The 22244-nt window shown below is 32.9% G+C and overlaps 2 protein-coding genes across 4 annotated transcripts in view; one reads left to right on the top strand and one right to left on the bottom strand.

The window, feature by feature from the left end:
* LOC138323313 (long-chain-fatty-acid--CoA ligase 5-like) overlaps nt 1-8043 on the bottom strand; it is a 42577-nt gene extending 34534 nt beyond the window's left edge. Inside the window, exon 1 of one of the 2 annotated variants that reach the window (XM_069267833.1) lies at nt 7912-8043. The gene's annotated coding sequence lies outside the window, so the exon portion shown is untranslated. Of the gene's footprint in view, nt 1-1045; nt 1141-7911 lie in introns of those variants that run through there. The other variant, XM_069267836.1, reaches the window with a different exon arrangement.
* Nucleotides 8044-8189: 146 nt separating this feature from the next.
* On the top strand, nt 8190-21329 carry LOC138323312 (uncharacterized transmembrane protein DDB_G0289901-like). Of its 2 annotated transcripts, none has more exons than XM_069267831.1 (17): nt 8190-8298; nt 9208-9381; nt 10455-10622; nt 11122-11239; nt 11597-11727; nt 11977-12003; nt 13122-13263; nt 14100-14221; nt 14884-15585; nt 15841-15860; nt 16222-16262; nt 16828-16902; nt 17712-17770; nt 18168-18398; nt 18965-19021; nt 19608-19679; nt 20245-21329. In XM_069267831.1, the coding sequence occupies exons 2-17, from the start codon at nt 9249-9251 to the stop codon at nt 20289-20291; spliced, it is 2145 nt and encodes a 714-aa protein (XP_069123932.1). In that variant the 5' UTR covers nt 8190-8298; nt 9208-9248; the 3' UTR covers nt 20292-21329. The 2 variants fall into 2 exon arrangements, with proteins under 2 accessions (XP_069123932.1, XP_069123933.1); XM_069267832.1 differs by having other exon boundaries at nt 8199-8298; nt 9242-9381.
* Nucleotides 21330-22244: the final 915 nt, after the last annotated feature.

Below are 22244 nucleotides of genomic sequence, written 5' to 3'. Positions count from 1 at the left end.
ATGATAAGACATACAAATTAAAGTTATGTATTAGAAAGGGCATTGGTCATTCAGCCTGTTTGTTATCAGAATGACATTATGTCACTGATTTTTAGATGTGACATAACGTTTCAAATGTGTGTCATTGTACTAAAACTCCTAACATTATTGAAGTATAATCAGTATCCTACCTACAAAAGTATGTTTTTCACATAGATATGAGGTTAAGTTTTATTCATTTTACAGAACAAAACAGATTGATTTTTAACAAATCTCCATGGCAATTAGAGCATCATAAATACAATACTTATTATCATCATTTTTTCAATGAATGAACACTGCCGGTATATCCCTACTATAATTGTCGCAGAAATGGTGTCCATATATAAACCTGAACACAAATTGTCTACTTTTACAGTATACATTACAGTGCATCAGTGTTTCATTTATACTTTATTATATACATTTAGCCCCAAACTTACAAAATATGCAAGCCCCATATATGGACACTTTCAATATTGGCATCCTTAACAACTAATGAAAGTCACCCATGAACAGCACCGAAACGCAAGTAAACTAAGTGAGTCTAAGTCCATGAAAAACATATAGTCTCTTATTAGTGATAGATATACCCAGTATTTGGGAAATTGATTTGTAAAGATACTCTTATTTCACTTATTAAAGTTAAAATTATTGAAAAATTATTTGCAGCTAAAAGATATTGTTCAATATTCAAATTTGAGAATTTTCTTCCGATATTCAGTACAACAATTTTAATCGGCAGAATTTTACAGCAAACTTCATACCTGTATACATGTTTATGCAAACAATATTTACTATATTTAATTTCAAAATTCTTACCAGCATATATCCAGAACTTACATTAAAATATTCTGACATGAAAAAATATCAATTCAATTTTAAAATAACATAAGTATTTAAAATGCTTGTAAAAAAAATCTGAAAATCAACAAAAATTACATTTTATACATAGCCTTGATGTAGTAAACTTGAAGCTGATTTTAAAATCATAATTTCATCAAAGACCACAATATCTAATACTCACATGTGTCACTTTTCACTACTGTCAACCTTCCCTATAAATACTACGTTCTGGCAGTAGTAGCTATATATATATACACACACACACAGTGGAGTACATTTAATTTAACAGTGGACAAAGTCCAATCCAAAACTACTTGACCTTGACATTGCAAATGAGCTATGTAAAGGTGTTTTAATGACAAATCTACGTGACCAAAGTACAGACGACGTATGACAAGCAGTTGGCAATAATCGTGCACTTTGTTCCAATCAGAGCTAGCTGAGTAAATCACACTGACTTTTCCCTACCTTGTGGCTCAGACTAAAGGTTGGATGTATACACTATCACATTCACATGTGTCTACACTACTATAGTATGAGTTTAAAAGTTACAATGTAAAAAGTAGTAATGGACTGTAATGCAGATACTTTTTGTAAATTATCAAGAATTTAGAATTAGTAATCTAAAAATATTAAATCAATAAACGGATGACAAAATATTGCCATTTGCCATATTTTTTGTTTGGGCTCATTTATTTGTCTATCTTTGAACTTGACTTGGTAAAATGGCTGAGTGGTTAAGATGTTCTGACATATATATTACTACAAGAATCCAATTTGGAGCAGTTACCAGTTACTGAATGTTGCAATTGGTCAGTGGTTTTTCTCTGGGTACTCTGACTTTCTTCAACAAATAAACCTGGCACCTCCTTAAATAACCCTGGCTGTTAAATAATATGTTAAAGATGCTCCACTGCCGACAGAGCATAAATGATACCCATCATTTGAGTAATAATTGTTGTTTTATTGTGTATACATATATATGCTTAAAGCCGCATGATCCGTATCTGTCAGGGTCTGTAAAACAAAAAATGACAAGATATGGTGTAATAGCCCTAAAAAGTTATGAACTTTCCCCAAATTACAAGTCTAGAAAGTTAAGAGGTCCAAAGATATAAATATACAAAATTTTATTTTAGACTTACGCGCGGTCCGACAGAAAGTCAAAAGTTAACGCCTCCAAAGCTTAGAAATGCTACTTTGCGCATGTCCGGAAATAAAAGTTGTTTACCGCAATGGAGCGAGCTTTGCAGTGAAAGCTCGCCGGCTTAGAATCAACTGCTGATTCGAAGTGAATAAGGAAATTATTTAAACTAAAAAATGTTCTGAATTGCTGAGAATATTATATGGAAACGAATTCGAGCTATGACAACAACTATGATTTGTGAATGATCTACCAAAACCACATAAACTGACTTCTCTTCGTCTCTATAAGGTGAGTGGGGCCCCGAAGGGGTAACAGTTATATTCTGTAAGCGTTTGTTCGCTCTTTGGAATTGGTACCATAGTAAAATAGAGATTAGAAATCAGGAAAAGTGTTGATAAATTGGGGAACATATAACAGATTTAATCTTGGATTACAACAGAAGCATTAATAGAGTCATATTATACGCGTTTCCTTAAAAGATGATCGCATTCTTCAGTGTTATACATGTACGATATACATGTAGCTACTGTTACAGGCTTACAGCGTCAGGAGTGTGATATCTTTTCCGATATCTATTTGTGTATTGATGTATATCAGTAATATATATCCTTTTACTGTATGCTATGGATATTACTGTATTAAAGAAGCCACTTTCAAACTTAATTCATCAGTGCTCGTGTGTATAAGATTGTATTTTTTTTTTAGACTTACAGTCACTTAGTCACGTACTCGTTATCCTATCTGCTGGTCTTAATTATATAAAATTCACACCAATACATCATAAGTGGTTTAAGTAAAGAATAGTAATTGACTTTTTAAAATATGTATTATATATTATGTCCAATATATTTAGGCTACATAAATTCTGGCACTAATTAGTACCATTATTCTTCACATGAAAATGCCTAGACCTCTGTAATTCAAGAAATGACTAACTTAGTATCTAGTGAGGTTTGATGTTGATAAACGTGTTCAAAAAATGTGTAATTGTTATAAGTTTGTGTTTGACAGAAATCAATTGGAACTAGTTTGATTTACATGTAGGCTTACACTGAAAGAATATGTACATGCATGTATACAGTATTTATCTATGTACATAACTGACATTTACTCCACATTTTCTTTATAGAATATATGGGACCTTCAACCAGATGACAGAAGTGCAAGATGTGATGGCAGCTCGCCCAAAAATAAAAGGGAAAAACAACTACATGTATCTCTAAGATCAAAACTGACAGTAAAAAATAAAGTCTGTTTGTAATGTACCCAATATGAACCAGAAAGAAATTATTTTCAAGAAGGAAGGACAGAACAAACCTAGCATAATTCTTTACTATTATCACCATATATTTTCAAATTATTCATTTCTTCTTCACACAAATGAAAAAAAGGAATAGTAATGATTATTGCATGTTTACACCCCTTGTGTGTATAACTTTTGAATAATTTATATGGGACAAGGATCCGGATGTAACTTTAATTTATGAACAATAAACCAATTAAAATAATATATGTCATATGTCTGAGTTGTTTAATTATGTAGTGTTCATTTCAGAAATGTTCAAATACAGAAAATAAATAAATAAGACTGGAGCTAGATCAAAGGTTATTTGGGTCAAAAGTCAGTGTCAAATCTCAAGATATTGGCTCTATAGATATACATATATCCCTATGTGTAATAAAAAAAATCTTGTTGTGTAATACACAGATTGCACATATATATAAGAATATCCATATATCTGTAGAGACAATACCCTGTGATGCATATTGTTAAATTGCATTATTCATTTTTGACTATTTTAAGTTGCAAAGTTTTGATTGATTTAGAGAGGAATAGACTGACAATAACTTCTAATTAGTCCAGGTTAATCAAGGTCTACATGTACAAGCTCTTAGCAACTTCACATAATTAGTGTTTGGAGCAAGATCACACTAAAGGAATAAGGATTGCTTGAATATATAAAGATAAACTAACAAAATACAACTAATAAAGTTAGATTTTCCACCAGGTTAGACTATATACATACTAAAAAATGAATTTTACTGCAATTACTCTGATGACATGATAATCACATGCTATGGTCAGCTTATTTGCTACTGGATGCTAGTTTGAACTCCAGTCATTTTTCTATTGACTTAAAATTCAATGCACAATATGTGTACATGACACTATACAATGCATATGAATGTGCTATTTGTGCATGAATATGATTGTATAAGAAACACCTAGGTCTTTTATTATGCATGTTTCTGATTCATTTGATTCAGAGGCAAATTCACAGCTGGACATCATATTATATGGTAGCTATATGGTTCATTGCAAATTGGCAATCTATCATGTACATGTACATCACAAATTTAGCTAAGGGAGCTGTCTTCATTATCTACACAGAAAATATATACATAATTACATGCAAGACATTCAGAACTTTTAACACACATTAAACCACCTTATTGCAACCTCAACCCCATTCTTTCTTTTATTTTTTTTTAAATTTTCTATAATCCTTGAAATCATATAACCAATTGTTTATAGTTTCACCAGAAATTTATCATCATGTTTTTAACGAACATGGAGCTTTTCCAACATAAATATCAGAAATATACATAAAATAACATGTATTAAGTTTTATACTCGTTAATGGCGGTACATGGTGATTATTTAACTAATAGATATGTATGTATACATGTATACACATATGACATTGAACAAAAATGCATATTATGTCAAGTTTGCTCTCCGTGCTTATTTTACTTGATTTATTATTATATTTCATTTGGACCTTTATAAAACAAGTTATATGGTTATCCAAAGCAAGTCAAATATCGTCTGAGATATTTATTTTAAAAAATATCACCAGAGATTTACATGTAGAAAACCATTTTCGTCTCTATATAGTGTCTTAAAATTGTCTATTTCATTATTTATCAACACCATTATTTATATATCTGGTACATTTTTGTACAATTTATTATCTTGTCTAGTACGTTGTATGGTATCGCAACACGTATTTTATACGAAGTTTTAATACCGTTCCCACAAAAATCCCTCCGGTGGCCCCCGGAAATTAGGCAAAGCATAGTCAACCGATCGCCGTATTGTAAACACTCAAAATGACCGAATGGAAGTATTGTTTACACGACGTTAATGTATATATATTGTTCTGAGGGACTCTTTAACTTCATCACATAACAAAACATTCACTTGTTCATGATAAGTAACAAGTTCTTCCGTAGAAGTTCCGGCGAACATGAACGACACACTTTTGACTGGGCACGCCATTTCGTTTGGTCTGGAAAGTCACGTGATCGTCTACGATTGAAAATGCATATTCAAACACTCTGGATATCGAATTTTTAATCATTAATTTCTTTTGAACTCGGGACTTTTTGGGTGTGTAATTAGGGGAAAGTTGATAACTTTTTATAATACGGGAAAGTTGATAACTTTTTAGAATACATGTACCCTAATTTTCTTTTGTTGATTTACGGACCCTGAAAGATACGGATTATGCGGCTTTAATTAACACCAAGCGTAATTTAAAATAATTTCTTTTGCATTTGGTACATGCGCAATCAGTACTGCATTCCATATAGGACATAGTGCCTCAGAATTTTTTTGGAATGCAATTGATTTTTTTTTTTTTTTTTTTTTTTATTTTTGTCTTGAAGCAAAATTAGAAGGTAGTAATGTGTAAAGTAAGTTAACTTTTGTAACTGAAGAAAAATACTAAATCGTCTCTCCGGTTTTTGACAGAGAAAAATTACCATTTTTCAGCAGTGGAGCATCTTTACACAAATCACACCACACATATGATCTTTGCTAATTTTAGTAAAACAGTAATTAAATGAACCAGCTAGTAAATTGTATTATAGTTTTCTGCTACATCTTATAATTTTCAAACCATTGTTCATTTCCAATTGTACCATTATTTCCAGTGATCAGATAAATACATGTAGAAAGTGAAATTGGTGCAAATGTAAATCTGTTCACCTATATAATGTATAAAGGGTATCAATCTGCATGGAACTGAAGAATCAATACAAACTGCAATTAAACAACAATTGTAATGTGTATTACTAGAGAAAAAGACTTCAAATATGCATACTGCAGCATAGCCTAATATACTAGTATATGAATTTATAAACATCAATTAAGGTTGTTGCAGCTGAATGAAAATAGGCAAGGGATTCAATATTTAACACTTTGAGGAAAACAAGCAAATTTCATTATGATTCATATATTATAAATATATATTCAGAGGGTTTCAAATATATATTCAGAGGGTTTATTATATTAACATGTTGATGTACCACATCATCCAGACAGTTTTGAGAAGCTATCCTGTTTATAATTTGTCAGAGCCACTTAAAATTAATTTTCAGTTGAACTTTTATTTGTCAGACTATAATTTATAAAGAAAGCAACATACATTTAAATACAAGGTTTGCTTTGCAGTCGTCCTCATATCCTTTTTAAGCATTCCTGTAATTTCAAATTACATTAGGGGACCCCATTTTATCTAAGTAGGACCTCCATAGGATGCATGGTAATGGTTTACTCAGTCTTTTCTACTGGTAATTGCTGTGACATATTAAATTGCTATCAACTAAATGAAAACAAGTATTATGGATACGCCTTAACAAATGAAATGATGTGACCATGTCTATATGACATTGGATCAGTAACAATAGATTAAACTTGTTGAATATCAGTTTTTAAATTGATTATTTATTTAATTGGTTAATACAAATGCCCAGTTTCACAGATTCTGTCTGAATCCTACATTCAGAGTCAATTATATCCTTGTCAGGCATTGATATGTTGAAGTGCTGCTGACTTTATATCTGCTATATGAAATTTGAGACAGATCCTTTCTGAGAAATAGTGGTAACAAACTTCAAATGTCAAAATCAAAGATGGCGGCCAATCAGCCACCTTGTTGACCGATTAGTTCCAAAATGCAACATGCTCAACAAGGGCCCTATGGGCACCTACATATGAAATTTCAGACAGATCCCTTCAGTACTTTCTGAGAGTTTGGGTTTTATTAGTTTGGTTTAAAGTCCTATTAACAGGGTGATGTAAAGACCTGTCTGGTTTGTTAGTGGAGGAAAGCAGGAGCACCCGGAGAAATCACTGACCAGCGGTCAGTACCTGGCCACTGTCCCACATGGGATTCGAACTCACAACTCAGAGGTGAAGGGCTTGTGGTAAATGTCGAGACATCTTAACCACTCGGCCACGATGGCCCAACTTTCTGTGAAATAGTGGTAACAAATATCAACTGCCAAAATCCAAAATGGCTGCCTGGCGGCCATATTGGTTTTCTTCTATTAGTCTAAAAAAATCAGCACAACATTCCTAGGACCCTAGGGGAACCTTCATATGAAATTTTAGACGGATCCTTTCAATACTTTCTGAGAAATAGCAATAATAAACATCAACTGCCAAAATGCAAGATCATAAAGATGGCTGCCTGGTGGTATTAAGCATTGGTTATGGACGGAGGACGGACCACGGACGAAAGGCGAATTGAATAGCCCATCTGATGATGGTGGGCTAAAAATGCATTGATAATGGTGATGACTCCATGCAGATCTAGTACTGTAGGCTTAGTATTGAAAATGAAATGGCAATTTGGATGAAAAATATTAGACACCACTACATACGTTCGTTCATTGATAAATGGATTCTAGATATGCAATGTTCATTTCATATATATATTGTGTACTGACTTCAGTAACAGTTACCACTGGTTACAGTTACAGTATAAATCTGTTGACGACATGCATGCATTTGACGGACTGGTTTGGGGTGGGTACTTTCTAAAAAGTTGAGAGCTGAGTTATATTATCGATGCAGTCTATTTGTTTTTTTAATTAGATGTTTCACTCACCAGATGTGAATCAGTTTCTTCCCGTTATAAGTAAGTTGATAGCAAAATATCTTAAACTAAAATAGCCGGTATATAGTGGTCTGATCCTTCTGCATAATATATTGTATGATGTACTATGAATGTATTTATGTGAATGAGAAATAACAAAATAAAAAATCCAGTTAATAAAATATCAACAGTGGCATATATTCAATAAACAAAATATCATATAGATATTACAACAACGTTATATATAAATAAGCATTTTGAAAAAAATAGATAAATAATAAATTCAAAGTTTATCATTTCTGACCACGTGGTATTCGAAGCCGCTTACTTCCGGTGACCGAGAGTGCACGCCATTACTGTCTTATTGGACCCGTCGGAACCGTTTTATAAAATAAACAGGTAACCAGTATGTTTATAGAAAATTCTATATTTTTTTCATTTTAAGGAAATCGTGGATTTTAAGTTTCAATATTGACTGTGCATTTTTACTTTGTACTTACCTTGATTTATGCATGCGATCAAAAAGCTAAGGAGATCCAGAAAAACAACAAAGCCACTAGCTGCAAATCAATAAGGCCTAATTATAATCTATACTGTAAAACGGGCCAGCAATAGACCTGTCGTTGTGTTTCCTTCTATTTTACTGAAGTTTTTTTTATTCCATTTTTGAGCCTTCATAAAATGCCTATATTTTGCATTCCAAATCTGTTATATATAATAGTAATTCTGGCAGTAAGATCTCAGAAAATGTTTCTATCAGGTTAAGTACAACCCTGCAAATGGGTAACAGCAAGGTGAGATCTCATATACGTCCTTGGTAACAGTCATGAATTTGAGCAGCAGTTACTCAAATAGCATTTGAGCAACAATTGCCCCTTTTGAGTAATCAGTAAGTTACCCAAATGCAGGATAATATGAAAGAAAAATGCATCAAGCTGTTTCAAAATTTTTGTCTAAAAAAGGGCTTCAGCATTTTGTAACACATGACATAGTAAATTATTAATCAAAAGGGGATAAATTTCATCGTGTCAATTTTGGTAAAACTAAAAGTCACAAACTAAATCGCATCCATCGCTTACTATGGGGCTAAAAATAGAACACCAGTAAAACTCATTCAACCATGACCTTTGCACAAAATTTAATAGATCAATTGTTTCACAGAATCCTGCATTGGTAACAAAATGCAAAACTCAAGTTCAGTACTGATACCCATGCACTATTGTTTGGAGTACACACATGTTATACATTTGATAAAATAAGATTCTGGGCTGCATCAAAAGTGACCAAGAAATTTCATATTTATTGCAGATAATTCAAGCTTATAAATATTCATCTAAAACAGGACTACAATGACTGCAACAAGACGTTCACAGGAGAAGAATAAAGAAACTGGTAAAGCTGCTGCAGAAACAGTTAAGGAAACAGAAGACCGTGCAGAGGCTACAGAGACAGACATGGATACAGCAGCTACTGAGAATCAGGGTGAGGGTGAAAACGATTCAATGTGTAGTGTAGAAATTTCAATGGATAGTTGTACATGGCCTTCATATGTTGAGGACTCTGACTCCACAGATATCCAAGACCAAACTTTAGTTGAGGAACCAGGGCAAGAAGCTGCAGAAAATGGGAAAGGTGTTTCAATCATTCTCTTGTTTTGATATTTTCACTGCATGTGTTCAGAATCAAGTAAATTGACTTATTGTTGTTTTGTTCATTTGTCACTGTTGCTTTAAATTCCTTAATAATGTTGTTTACAATTTGCGGATTTAAACAAACACAAACACTTATAAGATTTATTTATTTATAAATAGTCTTCAATTAAACTTTGATATAATTTACTAATTTACAATTATAACCCTTATGTAAAATAATTCATATTTTTTTGTCTTGAAACATGATGTATTGATATCTGATACTCTATATCTCATATATATCGTACGGGCTATTACAAGAAAATCTTCCCTTCGAATTCGTTGATACCGTTTTTCAATTAGTTGTTTGTTATACTAACAGTCCAATATGGGTGACTGTCGAGTCCGACAACTGGATGCAGCTGTTAGTAATATTTGCCATGTACATGTAATTCGTTTTAAAAGTTTTTAAGTAAGTGATTAGTAGAAAAATAGTGATAATAAAGGTTTTTATTAGTCTTCTATATATATATGTTCTTGTTTTTGTACCCGTTTAGCATTATCATAACTGCTATTGAAAAGTTCGCACCGATGTTGAAATTCATGAATAATAGCATGTGGTGGATGATGTGCACAAAATCTTAATTACATTTCTGAGATGTATATGTAAATTTTTTTAGTTGATCATTACATATATGCTGTCAAAGATAAGTGTTCTTTAATTTTTTCTTTGTCTCTGCACAAATAACTCTGTCCTCTGTATAGTATTTTTCTATTATATTGACTGGAAACAAAATACAAAGTTACTTCTGAATATTTGTTTTTAGTCATTCAAAACAAAGTAACATTATACATCAACATTAATATTCATTATAATGCCAAGATTGTTACATAGCTAAATGTGAAAAAGTTTTATGGTTACAGATACTGATGTTGAAATGAAGGCAGAGAATGATATTAAGACGGAGGAAGGTGATGAAAAGAAGGAAGAAGGTGACGAAAAGAAAGAAGAAAAAGTTGAAATTAAAGAAGATGATGAAACAAAGAAGAACAGACTTGTGGATCAGCTATACAAAGCAGAGTTTTTAAAATGTATGAAATTGATGTGTTAAAATTGGAGTAATTTTAAAAAGTTGTGATGTCACGATAAGATGATCAATATATAACAAACTAATGATCAGTTTGGATTACAAAATTTTATAATCTAGAAATTGTTTAAACAATAAATGCAACATAAGATACTTATTTTTAGCCATTTCGCATTTTTTTTTTTTACTTCTGATATTGTCATCATATGATTTAGCGGCTTTAATAACATGCTTATGGCCATGTTAGACACTACGTATTATTAAATAAGTTACAGTAGTATTTGACCATAATAATTCAAAGAACATTTAGATTCAAGACAAGTAAACATAAAGTTACCGGTAGGCGGCGTGAGATGCTTATGAGGTCAATATATAGATATATTTTGTAGCAGTTATCAGTATTGTTTCTGTTGCAGAATAATTATAAGAATAAAATAATGTTTATATCAACAACAGCAAGTCTTTTAAACTAATGTATTTATTTCTATGATGTTATATTTCAGCTGTGACTGACACAGTAACCTTAGATCCTGTGAAATCTATGCTATTGAAGAATGAAGAATTCATTGGACTGCTGTCTAAGGCCAAACTTCTAGACCTTCACATGGAAAACCAGTCTGGGTAAAAGCATTCAACATTTCTACTTAACATGTTTGTATGACACCCTTTTTAAAAGAAATAAAATATGATTAGTCAAATTTAAAACTCTTATAAATGGACCCCCAAGAAGTGTCATTGATCAAAGCCATTTATATTGTATCTATTTTGTTCTTTTTATCCGACATCAATATCATACCCAAAGTTAAGGTTTTGTTGCACTGCAACACAAATCGAAAAAAAGGAAGTAGAAAGATATTATAATGCAGACAAATTGAATATGTATATTACATACTCTATCTAAAAGATAAACCCCCTGCATGTTATATAATTAAGGCACAGAAGAATATTGTTGACCATGATGTTGTGTGTGTTTCGCAGAACTGCCAAGCTGACCTTTGCACCTTACCGAGAATGGATGGCTTTGCGTATCTTGAAGGGACTGAATAGACTCCAGAAAGAGGATTCAAAGCTGACTATTGAATGTTCTGATGGACTGAAAGAACTGCTAGGTAAGTACTTAAATGATATTGCTTTTCTTGGTAGATTAACAAAATGCCGTAATCAATTGATTTTTAATCACTCTTTACCTGTATATACTCTTAGCAATTTAAGTTATATCAGTTTTAAATGAGTTTGTGATTACATTTTCCATATTTGTATATGACAGAGTTACCTGAAATTGCAGATAGATACTGATTCAATATGCCCCAAGTGTATGTATTTCTGAAATAATTTGTCACATTTCTTTTTTATTTCAGAACAAGAAAAAGCAGGGAAACTCAAAGGTATAAAAATGACTATATGTAAAACTTTCATTGATTCTTAAGGTCTAACAAAATTGATTTTGCAGAACAAAGTACAGAAAGATCTATTTCTTTCTTAATCTCATACTTTTACCACTTACAAATAGTTCAAACAAAAAACCTTAGTATTTTATAAGGTTTCACTTCTACAGTTTTCAAAATTTACCAACTCTGTCATTTGTTGGTCACTGAGGTCCAGTGTAATTCTACACACCAATGGATATCCAGTCCTGGTCACTGAGTCAGCCGTTGGTAATAAATGACTACCGTCCACCCTATTAAGTTGGCTTCATAAGCCGGGTGCTGTTTTATGCACTTGTTATGCACTTGTATACTGTATCATCATTTTATGTTTCCACACATTCTCAAACTACTATCGGCATGACAAGGACATGCCATTCTGCTGTCCTTGGTCATATCTTAGGGGCTCCTCAAGAGGAATGGTGACTGGTCATTCTACGGCATGTGTTTACCTGACCTTTGCTTGTAATTCTGTGATCAGTAATTACAGCTTGGGCGACACCAGCAGAAAGACAACCTTACATTGGTGGAATTTACCTAGCATGGGTGCATTATCTTTGCATCACCGCATTTTAATGCAAAATCAAAAGACTTGAAGTTGGATAGTCTCTTGAACTGGCAAGTTTCCTCATGGAGTCTGGACTTTTTTTTAAACAAAAAGTAAAACTGTCACAATTTTGACAATGGCCACTGTATCTGCTGAAAGTGGACTAAAGGGTTTGGTAAGTGAGATTGTGTTGGATCATGCTTGATGATACAGGATGAAAAGTGCTGAATCAACACATTTATCTGGCATACTGAACATTCCAATGTTTGTGTATTCATACTGCACATACCATCAGCGATGTTATAAAATCTCATTATTTTCTTTTTGTTAGGGACTATGTCCTTACCATGAAACATTAAGTTTTTTGAGATAACCATGTTTTGCTGCCTTTCCTACATGCAGTGGTGTGATTTACTTGTCCAGTGGGTGGTCAGCACCTTCTGTACTTGCCGGTGGCTGGTGCTGGGGGTCCGAGCGATAGCCATTGTCGCTTGGACATCCCGACCTATATCCCGGGAGTTGTTGTTTACAGGTGATTCTCGTGAACAGCAAACATCTAAGTGTCTGTATGTTACTAACATACCAAAAGACACCACAGAAGAAACCTTGAAAGCATTTTTTCCAAAATGCGTAAAAGTCTATGTACGTGCCGAGTCCGAGGAGTCTGATTTAGGGTAAGTATATTCCTTAACCCACACAACCAAATAAGAATGACCTTCATTCCGCCCTCTAACCAGGGCTGGCTATATTGTAACCATTGTACCAAATTTTGTACTTGGTGTTTTGCTCTTATTCAAAGAGGAATTCCTGCATTGAAGTATAAATGATGTTGGAAATGGAACTTTTAAGCATCATCCCAATTCTGAAATAATAATTTTGTTAAAATATTAAAGTTTTGATATACAGTTATGCATGTTATAAGTAATTCCCATGCATACTATAGATATGGTAAATGTACCTTGCTCAAAATTGACACATGGGTATAATAAAACGACAACTGATCCTGAGAGATGTTGTCTGAATGTTGACCTGCTCTCATGTGGAACAGCAAAATATTTCTTTGTTGTTGTAGTAGTGACAAAGGTCTCTGCAAGTTTTATGTCAAATATCTTGCATAAAAAATCACAGCATTTCAGAGGTGGACATATTTATTTGAACACTGAAATGAATAATACCTGTGATTATTATGTTCTAAAAAAGTCAAAGATATTGTTTTGTTACCTGTTGTTTTCAGCATAACAATCAAAAATTTGTTTTCAGGTATTAAAATATGAAATTAATGATATTACACTTATTAACAATTTAATTTTTAATGATCTCTTGAAATAATTTACCTCATAATTAATTACTTTTAATTAATATAACATGTCAGTATAAATAATGTAACTATAATTTATAAAAGTTGTTTTAGAAATTGGAGGCCATAGTCCTTTTCTGATCAGTTCTATATACATGTTCAGTCCTTTTCTGATCAGTTCTATATACATGTTCAAAATACTGATATTTACAGATGGGCTGCAATGGAATTCAGCACAAAAGCCGAAATGGAAGAAGGCTTTGAAAGCCAGAAGGAAATTGAAATTGGGGAAAGCAAAATCCCTGTTTCCAAGGTGAAAGCTTTTGAGAGAAAAGGTAAAGTTACGTTTAAAAAAAAAAAAAAATATGTTATTTTGGTTTTAGCTTTAATTGATGTTTGTGTCTTAATATGAATAAGATGTGGTACTATGGTTGTGTAATTTGTGTTTGGTTCAGTATGGCATTATATAATAATTGTATACATTTACATAGTACTTATGATTTTACTATGAAATGGACACAATTGGGCAGTTGAGTCCATCCAGGAGTGTATCTTACTGACTAGTCTGCTATCTTGTTTGATTAAATTTGATTGTCTGTGAATAGTCATAGACTAGTAAATTAGTATCTTCATCACCCTAATATGAAACATTGGTAGATGTTAAAATGCACATAAAAAAAAACAATACTTACCGGTCCATTTCTCAGCTCCCAAATATCCACAAAAAACTTTCAAAGCTAATATTTGACAGTATTCTAGCTGACTGAGCTATCAGGTGATAGTACTAGAGCATCACAAGTAAATAGACAAAAACTAAACCAGTTAGGTCATAGGACTAGAGTATCATAAATAAATAGACAAAAACTAAACCAGTCAGGTGATTGGACTAGAGTATCACATGGTCTTTCTTATCACACTTACAGGTTAGGAAAATTATATCAACACTGATTTTGTGAGACACTACTGATCATCACTATGTTGATGTATGTTACGACAGGCAAAGGCTTCAAAGGAAAAGGAAAGTTCCAGAAGGGTGGTTTTAAAGGAGCAGGTGACAAAGGCAAATCTCCATCGGCCAACAAGACCAGGCCTGGAGCAGTTGGTGGGGACAAGCCCAAAGGGCAACAGTCTAGTATGACCATGAAAGCCAATGACCTCAAAAGAAAGGCTCAAAACCAAAAGATGCAGCAGTTCAGTAACAACTCTCAGAAGAGAAGGAAGCTCGGAGCAATGGGCGGTGGAATGGGAGGCAGCATGGGTGGGGGTATGGGATATCAATTCGGAAACCGGGGTAAAAATATGCGGGGAATGTCACTTCTGGGAAATCCAAGAGGTGGAAATTCAATGATGAACTTAGGAATAGGACCAAGTGTACCGAATATGATGGGTATGGGTAACAACATGGGAAATATGATGGGTATGGGCAACATGGGTGGAATGGGGAGTGGCATGGGAGGCGGGATGAGCGGTGGCATGGGAGGTGGCATGGGAAGCGGCATGGGAGGCGGCATGGGAAGTGGAATGGGTGGAATGGGAATGAGCCAAAATATGGGCATGATGGGTAGTAGCATGGGGAACAATATGTCTTCATTTAATAATAATAATATGGGTGGTGGTAATATGGGCAATCAGAAAAACAGACGTAACAACAAACGTGGTGGGAACGGCAATGCAGGAGGCCAGTGGTCAGGCGGTCGAGGTTAGTATCAATGTCTTGGTTATTGATTTAGTGTAAAAGTTTGATTGTCAAGGTTGATTATCAAAAACAAGAATTTAGATTGAATTTCAAGTTGAATTGTTACTTGTAAGCGTCTAAATGGTAAAGTCACTGATATTCTTATAGAAAAAGTGATACATCGTTGTATTTCCTATTTTGATAAAGAATCTCTTTCGGGTTTTGCTAAGGGTGGAGCTTGTAATAAACAATGAATAATGGAAATTGATTTTCTTTCAGGACAAGATGGTCATTCAGATGTAAGTCTTACTTTATGACTTTTTCTATTGGTACATATAGATTTGATAGTTGCAGAAATAAATATCATGTCCTTTTCAATTGAGATTGCGGAGAGAAAATAACATACATGTATTTGATATGTTTTGGGACTCTGGTGTGGCCTAGAAACGTTATCTTCGTATTTCTAAGGTATATGGTATTTGAATACAGTATATCAGATTGTGAAATTTTGAATTGATGTTTTGTTGTTTTAAGTAAGATCTGTGAATTTTTCACCCATATATAAAAAAAAAGTTGTCCCTGCTTTAACTCTTGAAGAACAACTGACTGTAAAGAATTGACATGTTTTACTAAATATAATAATCACCATACTTTTTCCAGGAGCTCTCATCTAAGCTGAGTAATGTGCTATCCAAGCAAAGGTAGGCATAACGTCACGAAAAGAGCACAAAGATACTAGATTGTTGTCTCCATTGAAATCCTATTTATGTTAGATCAAAACGAATTTCATTTTAAATCAGTATGAAATTATTTATAGATTATGATTTAGGAATTTCATCTCATGAATGTCAGTCGTTCAGAATTTTATGAGAAATTAACCCTCACCAAATTTACCATAGCAAAGTTGTGATATTGATGGATAGAAGTAAAGGAGAATTATTGTTGAAATAATTTTTTTTTAAATCAAAATAGAAGTAAAGTGATCTATAACCATAATCGCTGTTTTAACACAAGAGGATGCTAGCAATAAAGATGATGACTGAAGATCTATTGTTCCTGAAATACATTGTTTGAATAGGTAATGATATGTACATGTACGTATACTGTGTAACATGCCTAAACCAGATACCACTCACTGGGACACCATATTTTGACTTGTATAGCCAGGTTTCCAGATTATACAGGTTTTAATTTCTAATTGATAGGTTCTTTATGGTTTAAGATTATGGTGAAATGGATCAGAGAATTGTTGCATTTTTGTTTCAGGATGGGACAAGACAGTGATTCGGAAATGGTGTCCATGTTACAATCAGCGTTAAAGGCAGCTCAGGAACGAATGTCGTGAGTATATTTATCCTGCATGCAGGGAATAATTCAATTTCCTCTGATTGAAAAATATTCATGATTGCAAATCATGTCGGATGTTATCTAAAACGTCATAAAGTTGATTTAAAAACACTAGGGAGACGGTTTCCTATCATTAGTTAGGAGATTTCCTCCCTTTGCTGACCAATACGATCAATCACATCACTCATTTACATGTAAACTCAACTTCTTTCAAATAATGGATTTATTTAGAGGCTCCTTTAAATAATTTGTCATTTTTAGCTCGCCTATTCGAAGAATAGGGGGAGCTAATGTTGTCACCCCGGCGTCAGCGTTGGCGTCCCATTTTACGTTAAAGTTTTTGAGCAAGTTTCTGTTTCATCAATTGTTTAAGCTTAAGTCAACATAAATGTTTATGATTTTATTTTCCTAGTGTGAATGGATACTGAATGTGATAATACAACCAATTTGGGCCCTTTAGGGGGTTTTTGAGTCTGTTAATTTGTCATATTTCCATGTTAAAGTTTTTGAGCAAGTATCTATTTTGTCAATTGTTTAAGCATAAGTCATCATAAATGTTTATGATTTTATTTTCCTAATGTGTATGGATGCTAAACGTGATAAAACAACCAATTTGGGGCCCTTTAGGGTTTTTTTGAGTCTGTTAATTTGTCATATTTCCATGTTTAAATAGTAAATACTTGAACATCAACTTCTTCTGAATAGGCGAGCTTTGCTGTTCTCCAACAGCTCTTGTTACAACTACAGTATAGCATTTGGGTATTTTAATCTTTACCTAAAATGTTTCTTTTATTGTTTTATAGAAGCAAAGATCCAAGTGACACCGGTAGGATGTTGCCACCAAATGCCTTCTCAAACTCCGGTAAAATACCAGTTTGTTAAAAATACCAAGACATCTATTATATTTTGTATTCAGAAAAAAACATATAAGCTTCTCTGTAATATACAAACTTTGTATATATATTCATAATTGATTTTAATTGATAATTCATGACAAAGTCGACGATTGTGTTTCACTGGTTGAGGAATACTAAGAGATAAAATTATTGCAAAATGTTGCTGTAGGAATTTGAATAGAAAACAGATTTAATAACATACTGTTAACATTTTAGTGATTTAAAACTTTTTGTACATCTTTCAGTACAATACTGTATACCAAAATAGTAAGAAATATTTATAATTAAATAGCATGTAAGGTTAAAAAGTCACCACTGAAATGTATTTTAATACAGTAAATTTGTTTAATTAATAATCATCAGGAGGCAATGCAAAGAAACAGCGCCAACAAAGACAGAAAAAACAGAACTTTTCAGGTGGAAGGTTTTCATCTGGGTCTGGATCAAGTGGTAACTATGGCAGCGGTGGCAGCGGCACCAGCTTTATCAGTACAACAAGTGGTAACTATGGTAACAGAGACAGTAACTGGAATTCAGGATCTACCTATGACAGCTCTCAAAGTTATGGAGACTCGGGAAGCTCCAACTATTACGGTATGGACATTTGCTTAGAGCGCTCAGACATTGATACTGAAATTAAAAATGCTTATATTTAATTTTCCAGGCTACTTTATAAAATGAAATACGTTTACACATACGATTCCATTGATTTTTCCTAGAGATTATTTTGCCAAATCAATACGCAACGTAAATGTTTCTATTGTGACGTCACGATAAAATCGGATTTCTGCGCCATTCACAGGGTTTTTTATCATCGTGGAATGCAAAAAATGAATTGGCCAATCAGAAAGTCAGAAACAGAGAAAAATTAATTATAACAGAGTTTAAAAGGTCTTACCAGCAAAAAGAAATGAATATTAAAAAGATGGAGTAATCATGTTGAAAAAAAAATGCTGTTTTATCGTATCTTTGATGCCTATAACTTGTTTGTTTCTATATGGTTCACACATCTCCATGACCTTCAATGTGTTTTTCCGAAGTATCGAAAGTTATCTTTTCCGGCTTATACACATACCAATAAATATTATTGTCAGTAAATTAAAGAAACAAAGTTATAAATTGTATGTACATAGTGTTGATATGAGTTGTTTATATTTCAGGAGGAGGCTACAGTGGAACATCTGACCAAACCAGCAGTGGCTCCTACTTTGATCAAGGTATAGAACCAGTTTTATGATAAATATTCATTACTTTACCAACGGTCAAACCTTGCTATCTCAAAATGAATGGGAATGTTGGAATGGAAAACGTTTCAGTATTGGAGTATTAAAATATAATTTGAATTTTTTTTACCAACTGAATATTTTGAATTAAAATAAAATACAGGCGAACCTTGTTATAAACTGGAACTTATTTAACTTAATGACTGTCTAATTCAAAATAATCCCAAAAACTTTTACACTGTATAAAAGGCACTCTTATCTGAAATACTCAATAACTCCAACGTTTTCCACAGATTCCACCGAGATAACAGAATTTAAAAATTAATTCTGTTTTAGCCCAATCTCGAAATGATGAAATCAACAAAACTATGAATTTCTTCCATAATTACTTTGATATTGGATTATTTAACTTACAGAAAAATACTTTATACATATTGTTGAGTTGTTTTTCATCCCTTAATAATGGAGATTCCTTAGTTATCAGATTACAAATTTCCACCCTAGCCCAATTTTTACCAGCTTACCACCCGTATAATAAATTCACAACCATAACTCACAGAAAACCATTTTTTTTTTTTAGGCAATTATGGATCCACAAGTTCCTTCTCCGACTCTTCATCCTACAAGCCTTCTACACAGTCCTATGATTATTGTAAGGATAATGATATTAACTGTTTAATAGCCAGTTATGTTTACAGGGGTGATATTTTTGTAATTTTAAGGTACAATGATATGATGATTATTATGACCGTAAAAATTTGATACATGAAATATTGAGAAATGGTTTTAATACACCATATATACCCTGAAAGCCAGATAGTGAAAATTAAAACAGCAAAAATTGAAATTCCTTGATTGTAGTTAAAATCTTGAAATATTTTATCTGCATTAATAACCACCTACACGATGTTCGAGATGAAACTTCAGAAAAGGAAGTGATTTAATTGAACTGTTAAAGGTAAACAGATTAGGGAATGTTTTCTGCTGGCACCCACTGTATAGAATTTTATTTTATACCCTTGCCATAAAATGGAGGGAGGTTATGATGTTATCCATGTCTGTCCCATCCTATCCACTTGTTGGAGGCAAGGTTCAGATTTCAAATATATTTGCTACCATAAAAAATAGGATTCATATTTAACAAAAGCTTCCTGTAACTCTGTACCTCAGATATCCATTTATGATAACCTTGAACAAAATATGTTGTATCTTTTCAGCATCAAGATCGTCTTCTGACTCCTACTACAAGTCTGGATATTATTGATCAGCACCAAGAAACTGTTTGTGGACTTTATCTATTTGAGGATGCTGTGTCAGACAACTCGAGGACTCTGTGTCAGAGGCCCATGTAGGAGGACATTATTTGTTTGAGGACTCTGTGTCGAACTTTTTGAGGACTGTTTCGGACAAATTAAGGACTTATGTCAGAGACCCATAGTGCATCAGTTATTTACTGCATTCTGTTTGGCAAAGGCTATGGAGTTTACTATTTGGAGACATATTAATTAGGATCATGTAGCTGCTTTTAAAGCAGTTCCTTTTGATTAAGTTTGTTATATAAAATCATGACATTCTCAAAATTTTACTAAGATACTGGATTGCAGTTTACTTGCTCTTTGAGTGCAGTTGAAATATTGGTGCATTAATAACATTGGTTTATATGAAGAATACTACACTCATTAAAATTATATATTGTTTGATACAGTAAGTATTTTATATGAGATCCTGATGTTAACTTCATTTAATACTTGGTTGTATGGTATTAAGTAAGTTTGCAGTATTTGATATCATCTGTAAGCCTTTTGTTAGTCTTAATACAATATTAAACATGTACAAGACTTGATCAAATTAATTTCATTTTTCACTACTGGACAAACATGATTAACCAATTACATCATTTGAAGCTTAGCTGATAGTGAGTAAATGTAAATATTATTACATAGTTTCGTTGTCAAATATTGTTATGATTGAAATTATCACACTCTTCAATAATATGATTCAAGACCCATTTTTTTTATTTTGTTTTATTATCAAAATATTGTACTTAATATGTGTTGTATTTTTAATTTTTCATGTGGGTGAGTCTTGTAGGATGATTGTATGTAGCAGAGAGAGGCTTGTTCATATTAGATAGTTCAGCCGAGAACAACTTGAGGTATCTCCCATATTCTTATCGGTTCAAATTTTAGTAGCGATAGTTTAGAACTTCGACAAATGTTTGTGTATGATAGACATTTGAAATGATTCATGTTATGTGTTGTCTTTGTTTAAAACAAATTTAGTAATAAAATAATCAAATATTTGATTTTTCTGTTTCTTTGAATAAAACTCAACTAATCAAATATTTGATTTTTCTGTTTCTTTGAATAAAACTCAACTTTTCTGTTTTTGCATATTACACAGTTAGCTCCCTTGTGGGTAGGTGTCCAATTGTGAAGGTCATAGTTTTGAGAGCAAAACTTGCATCGTTTTCTCTGAAAAATATAACATTACACTCACAAACACATGTCACAATCAACACCTTCCCTCAAAAGCAGATAAGTCTGTAATGTGCAAAGATGGAATGGGTGTTGTGCTTCTCAGGCCCTTGACACACACAAGTAAGTAGGCCTAGTTGTTCAAACTATGATTAGGCTAATTAATTTGTAAAATTACCTACTTGCCTATTTTAGAAAAGATATAATTACTGGTTTTGCAGCGAATGAGAAATGAAAACTAAGTTATTAAATAAAGTAATTTAGCTAATTACCATTTAAATAACAGAACCCAATTAGTTTGATGTAACTTTGTTATGGCATACCAATAAACTACAGGTAATGTGTGCCTGTGAAATCTCTCCTTTTACTAATAATAGATGATTTTTACTAATAGGAATGGATCAGTAATAGATATGACATATTCGATATAAAAGATAAAATTGCCTTTACTTCAAGTTTTTTTAACTTCAACTGCTACATTATTAGTATCTTTGTAAATCACTTTACTCACTTAGCATAACGCGAGTGGGACATCTGGTTTGCCCGCTAGTGGGTTGTGCTTGTTCAGAATCTCTAGTGGCATGCTTCAGTGAGATAGCACTATAAAAAGGGCAATTTGGTTTGGTTAGTTAAACATCCTTTTAATAGCCAGGGTCATTTAATGATGTGACAGGTTTGTGGTTGGGACAAAGCCGCAATACCTGGAGGAAAAACCACAGACCAGCGGTCAGTAACTAACA

The sequence above is a fragment of the Argopecten irradians genome, chromosome 5 (assembly GCF_041381155.1).
Source record: "Argopecten irradians isolate NY chromosome 5, Ai_NY, whole genome shotgun sequence".
NCBI classification, from domain to species: domain Eukaryota; kingdom Metazoa; phylum Mollusca; class Bivalvia; order Pectinida; family Pectinidae; genus Argopecten; species Argopecten irradians.
This window is presented reverse-complemented; position numbering and strand designations above follow the sequence as displayed.